Source organism: Sinocyclocheilus grahami, unplaced genomic scaffold (assembly GCF_001515645.1).
Source record: "Sinocyclocheilus grahami isolate Dianchi unplaced genomic scaffold, SAMN03320097.WGS_v1.1 scaffold224.1, whole genome shotgun sequence".
Taxonomy (NCBI): domain Eukaryota; kingdom Metazoa; phylum Chordata; class Actinopteri; order Cypriniformes; family Cyprinidae; genus Sinocyclocheilus; species Sinocyclocheilus grahami.
This window is the reverse complement of record NW_015505403.1, coordinates 1,124,550-1,131,293: the sequence shown is the minus strand read 5'-3', so window position 1 is coordinate 1,131,293 and position 6,744 is coordinate 1,124,550. Positions and strand designations below refer to the sequence as shown.

The 6,744-nt window shown below is 37.7% G+C and overlaps 1 protein-coding gene across 1 annotated transcript in view; it reads right to left on the bottom strand.

Annotated features, from left to right (window-relative positions):
* LOC107596910 (hepatocyte nuclear factor 6-like) overlaps nt 1-2,394 on the bottom strand; it is a 13,133-nt gene extending 10,739 nt beyond the window's left edge. The window contains exon 1 of the mRNA XM_016287762.1: nt 1,290-2,394. Coding sequence (XP_016143248.1) covers nt 1,290-2,346 — 1,057 coding nt within the window. The 5' untranslated portion in view covers nt 2,347-2,394. The remainder of the gene's footprint in view (nt 1-1,289) is intronic.
* Between the last annotated feature and the right edge of the window lie 4,350 nt (nt 2,395-6,744).

Sequence of the window (6,744 nt, the reverse complement as noted above, 5' to 3'; positions counted from 1 at the left end):
TTATTTCTATTTTTACTGTTTTTTAAAAAATAAATGCAGCCTATTGAGGATAAAAAAAAAATATATATATATATAAACATTATTTAAAGGGTCACACTTTAAAGTGCGTGTGTAATGATAGCATCATATCGTTGTTAATATGGACGCATTGTAAAGTGTAAAAGCTAAGTTGCCCGAAACATCTAAGTTACTACCTGTAGCAGTATAGAGTTTGTCTTCCGTTTAGGGTAACTTCCTTTTAATAGGGTGTGGATGGGAATAAAAATCTCGATGCCCAATTAGCTTTAACAGCAACGGTACTTAAGAGGACAACTGAATAGCGTTTAAATCTTTATTTACCAGAACAACTTTAAATGCGCAAAGGAACAATTTACATTCCATTAAGTGCTTTTCAACGGGGCATTGACTGGAACTAAAATATGCCACTATATCCTGCTTAATTGAACCCACAACTGAAATACGACGTGAGGTGATAGGTTTGGACGGGTCAGCGTCCGCTATGCCAAGGTAATGTCCAGTACACACACTTTTTATTCAGTTTTACACAATTCCTTTTGAGTGAATACCAGGTCAAGATTGCACATTTGTCTGTACTGTTTTAGTTAGAAGGAAAAGGAAAATAAATGAAGCTGAGTAGCTATAGGTGACAGGTTGGTGCAAAACTAATTTTTGCTAATGTCTTTTGAAGTCAATGGAATAAAATTATTTAGAAAGAAATATTTTGAAAAATAAATATCAGTTTTTAATTGTACTGTATTGACCTGCAAGTCATGATACATTAGGCCTTTCAACAAACATAAACACCTACAATAGGCCACAGATGGAGTATGTTATTTTTTTATTTTTTACACGGGCTAACTGATTTCTCTTGCCTTCAGTCTTAAACACATTCTAATAATTTGACAGTGGCTATAATTATGTACCTACATTTGCTCAGCAAATATATTATCAGCAAATATAATCAGTGGAATAATTTTAGATGTCGCTAAAATACTTGTTTATTTAATTTAAGGATACACGGCTTGTTTGTCTGCTTTCTAAACGTTTTAATCATTATCGTCTGTAATTTTATTGTCTTTCAGACGCCTTTAGGTGAAATATGAGATGTCAAGCACAACTATTAAGAACAAAGAATATTTGTGGGTCCATGCACAGTGAATTGATTACCTTATTGAATATGGAAGGAGATAAGAGTAAAACATTTTTTTTATGTTCACACAAAACAAGATTTTGTGTGATTGTTTTGATTTCCTCTTTTGCACGAGGAAACTTCAGTGACCCTCACTCACCTGCAAGCCTAAGGGCCGACATGCGCTGGAACTCGGGTTCCTGCAGCCACTTCCACATCCGTCTGAACGTCTCCCGACCTGACTTGAGTTTACTCCAGGGTTTGGGATTCCGCAGGAGGTCCGAGAGAGTTCCTTGAGAGCGACACAAGATCCTCTGGGCAAAGATGGCCTGTGGGATGCTGTACCTCTTTAACTCCGCCGTTATCCGCTGAGCCACCTCTTTAGTGTTGATCTCCTCCACCTGCCCTGACCCACCACCCTGTCCGCCGCATCCTGCTGTCTGCCTGTCCCGCTCCAACAGCACCGACCCGTTCGCCTGAGAGTGTGAGTGACTGTGGTGGTGGTGGTGGTGGTTGATGCCGTTGAGAGAAGACATGATGCCCGCCCCGTGGCCTCCTAAACCCCGCGCCAGGTGCTCCTCGCCGCGGCCGAGCATCGCAGCGTGAGTCTCGAAGCCTCCCGTAGAAATCATCTTGTCGTTCCCCAGGTGAGCAGTCGGACCGTACGCACTCAGAGTCTGCTGAGAGTTGTGCAAAGACCCAAGGCCGTTAGAAAGAGGCGATAAAGGTGGTCCCATCCCGGACAAGTCTTTGGAGTAGTGGCCGTATAGGTTACTCATAGACGCGAGGCCCCGGTCATCCCGCATCAGCGTGAAGCTGCCGCTTACGTTCCCGGCGGCGAGACGCTGGTGCGCGGGATGGTGATGAGCGTGAGGGTGCGGGTGGTGGTGAAATTTCTCTGAGACGTTGGATATGGGAGGCAGATGGTGCTGCAGCGGCGTCAGGGTGGTGTAAGTGCTGCTCAGGCTCATGCTCGAATCGCACGACATGGCCATCGCTGGATGCAGAGGACCGGACAGCGAATGGTCCGTGCGATACTCCCCAGCCCCGTCAAGTATCGAGGCCATGCTGGACACCATCGCTGACCTCCCATGCGATGACACCAAGTTCCTATGTGTCGCCGACTGTCGCGTGTGTGGAGAGTTCATCAAGTCCCCCGTTTGATGGGAGTGTGACACGCCGTGCAGATTCCCAATGTTTTCCATTGTAAGTTCCATTGTTGAAAGACACTGTTTTCTTCTCTCTCTCTCTCTCTCTTCCCTACACTCTCCCTTCCAATAAATTTTAAACGATCTCAAAGCCGCGCGCCATTGATCCCCAAGATCTTCAGTGTTAGTCAATCCAGCATTTCACCACGCACATGTACGGACGCCTGGTGTCTAAACGCTTGTATCTATCGCCGTGGCGCTCGTCTTACTACTGACTGTCGAAGCTGACCGAGTGAGAGTGTCTGCCTCGTGACCGCGCAATATATTAAGATGTGCTGTGCCTGTGTGCACGGTTGCGCGCACCGCACAAAATAAAGGTTCTTCGGGGATACTTAGGTTCAGCAAAGAGACGTTTTTTCTAGTCAGGAAAAAAAATTGGTTATGTGGGAATCTTGAGGTAGTTTTGTAGCTCAAAAAAAGTCTTGTTTCATTATACAAGTTCTTGAGCCTATTGGTTTTTGGTTTGTTTAAAGCGCCAGTAGACGTTTTCTAAAGAACTAAAGAATAAAATATACTTGTGAAACTTCATCAAGGTGTAAAAGCCTTTTTTAAAGGGTGTACACTCACTCTGCTTCAGACTATGGCTGATGTCACCAATACTGTCTGTTGTACAGACGAGAGACACCTAATACGGGTGATTCACTTATGCTCTCACAATTCGCCCCTCTGCTGTCGTTAAATTAGAGAGCGAAATCGAGTTTGTTTGTTTTTTTACATATATGGCGTGACATCATGCACACTTTGACACTAGCGGTGTTGTTTTGAATGATTGGGGATTCCTTCATGGACATGATTCATCGGTTTCTCCTGATAAAGTTGCTTAACTTGGCGCCAGCGCGCAACATCTTAATGGTTAAATATGAATGGATTTCCCAAACCCAAAGTAGATAAGATAGTCAAATTCCGTTTGAACGACATGAGATCACATGATTAATTATATCATATTTGTGTTAAACGTTTGAAAGTTTAAAGAAATGTAATTATCAGCCAAATGGGCTATTTGCAGTTTTATAAGGATTTATGTTGTGGCAGAAACTCATGAGATGTAATTATTGGCAAGCTGAATAGCCGAAAAAAATAAATAAACAAACGTATTAAAACAGAGAAAGAAAGTGAGGCAAAAAAGGGGGGAAAGTCAAACTTCATATTCACTCAAGTTTTAGGCTGCATACAATTTCATTAGACAAGCTTCAACGAGATATTTGTTTTGTATTTCCATGATGCTGCATGGATAAGGATAACATGCAAATGTATTACATTGATTTTTTTTATACTTAGTTGTTACATTTACATACAGGCCTGGCTTTGTGATTCACTAGTCTTCAGTTTTCAGCTAGGCTACTTATTAGTAGGCCTGTTCTACTTATAAAAAACACTGTAGGCCTATATGGTTACTCCAAAAGTAGTGAGATTACAGCCTATGTATTTAAAATGTTATAAGATAATAGTTAGGATAATAGTTTTATAAGATAATAGTTAACACTGCTAAAATTAATTTGATGAAATGAATATGACAATATTTAGCTGTTATTGTTTTTTTTCCCCAGATGATCCCTTCCGGTTCACGCCTATTATTAATGCACTCAGTCATCGATCAATACATCGATCATTTAGAATGGGATGGGCAATAAATGTAATATATTTGTTTTCTCTAAGAATGGACTCACGAAGGGTGAATCCCCATTGTCACTGACTAGGCCCACTCATTTATTTGACTATATTTATTGCCGTCAATAAATAAAACGGAAGAAAAACATCGATATATTTATAGGCTAAATAGAAAAAGACCACTTTCTTTTCGGTCGAATTTCATTGGATCTTAATGCTGGATGAGGAACAGCAAAACAGTTATCTTTGTGTGTGTTAAAGACCAAAAGCAACAATACAACTATTAGCTTAACTTCATTTAGCCTCACTGCAAATATCCAGATAGGAAATTATAATTATGAATAGGACCATGACATTAGAAAAAACAGCCTTGTCCTTTGGGATTGCTGTTTTCTTATTGATCCTTGCAATCAGTGTTACTGAAAATAAATTAGGCCGCTCACAAATCTGTTTGCTGCAGCCTGGCAGATTTTTACTCGCGGTGCCATCACTATTTCTATTCTCATACACTTAAAATGTGATATTGTGTAGATTTTAAGTAGTTGTGAAGTAGTAACTAGTTGGTATTTGGCCATATGCAACATAATCCTTAACTCCAATGTTCACTGTAGGCTATTTTTGAAGGCTATATTAATTCCAAACATCTGAATGAACTCAAGAGTCAGTGATACGATAATGTTATGTGGCGGCCGTGTGTGCTATACACGACCAAAAGGGTTCAGATATTTCTGGCTCATATATCTGGACACAACCACAATTGATTATTGCATTGATTTGTTCCTTGCTATTTACAAAATCATGCTCTGCTTTGCTATGACAGGATAATTGAATGCGGTTTAATGTATATAGAGATGAACGGTAACAGCTGATGTGTTTGCGAGAACATCGTTCAGTCAGTTTTATGATAATTTTTTTTGCATATCGTTACATTTATGATATTGGCACAAAGTATATTGCAGCCTATACAGTGCCTTTACCTACCTGTCGATATATTTACAAGTTATTATATTTGCTAAAAGTAGACATAAGATGAAAAAGGCGATAAATGATAAAGTTAGGAAAGAATGTCAATGGTTTATCGGGTTAAATGATATAAACGTGCCAAACACATGGTGAATGAGATTGTACATACTTTTGATAATGTGAATCAAACCTTTTTCGATATATAAATATAAGGGGGAAAAGCATTTCAGTGAGATTTCAGGAAGTGGCCTGTTTAAATTGTAAAAATGTTTTAACCAAATGCTGCACCTAGAAACATATTTGCCTTTGTTGTAAAATGACACATTTTATACAGATTTTCTAATTGTAATTATTTGTGTGGGCCTGCGTCGGTTGAGAGGTTGCTCATACTGCATATTTAAAATCTACTCAACAGAAACGGAATTCTTTAGGGGGTAAAGTTTTGTACTGTTCTATAATAACAGTGTTTGATTCTCTGAATAATGTCTAGGAGCCTATAATGTAACATTGTACTTGCTGAATAAATTATTAGAGAGCAGACCCTGATTTAATTTTCGCTCGAATATTCAAAAGAGCTAGACGTACCCTGTGGCTCACATAGTATGAAATATTAAAGCTGTCGATATCCAAATAGAGACTAGGAAAGCCATAGACACTCAATATTTTATTTCTGCATTTCTAAGAGTGTGAGTCGACAAACACAATTGCTTAATAAGTGTGTGCACCGGTTGCATTATAATGATGTATCTGTATATTTTATATCATGAAATAGCCATTTACACTTTAGATTGAGAAATTTTTGTCAGAAATAATCTCTTCAAAATGTATCTCGGCCATAATGACAAATGATTATTTTAAATTGCATTACGCCTTCCAATAATCAATAATCAATATTTTTGGGAACGAGTTACCCTGAAATATTCAAAGAGCACAATAACAAATAAAGTACCTACAACAAAAATGTTAACTTGGCGAATTTCAAACGAAGTTTTTTCCCCCTGAATTTCTTTGTAATTTTATTACAATTTTGTAATTTGTAAGTTTTTTTAAATAATATTTTTCTTTAAATGCATTTCTTATATGTTTAATAATTTAATCAATTTATTTCCTTAGTTATTGCATTTTAATCCTGTCATTCGGATATAGGAAGCTCTTCATTTAAAAGTGTGTACTGCTGATAAATTTTGTTTAGTGTGCTTTAAAGGTCCAGGCATTTTTTCTATGGGTTTGATCAGTTTCTATCACAAAGTGTGACAAAGATAGACTAAAATTTGCTTGACTGCATTAGTAGTATCACTTGGCTGATCGATCACACCCTAAAGTAAATTTACTTGAATCGGTTTATTGGCAGAAGTCAAGCAGGATGGAGTTAGGTGAGACTTCAAGATTTGGATCTGTAACACCTCATTCCACCTTGAAACTTTGTTTTAAAAACTCCCCGACGTTTTGTTAGTCTATTATAGTATAATTGTTAAGCAAACACTTGTATCTTGTACCTTAATACTTCAAATTAAAACGTGGAGCAAAAGTAGAACTCTCTGACAAAATATTTTGTTGCAATGTCGTTTTAACTTAAATTATAAACAAGTTATTTGGAACGTCATATTTTCTTGTAGTTTTCTTTATTCTTAAAACAATAATAATTTCTGTGTTTCAGAGATTACTGAACAACTATTGCAAACGATATAGATATTATATATTCAGAAGTTAATATATCGAATACATTATTTCAAATAAAAAACTATAGGTTCTACACGACGTAAAAATATATATATTAATGATTATTGTTACATTTTTGTGCTCCTGTGGTTGTTTGGATATATGAAAGTTCTTGTT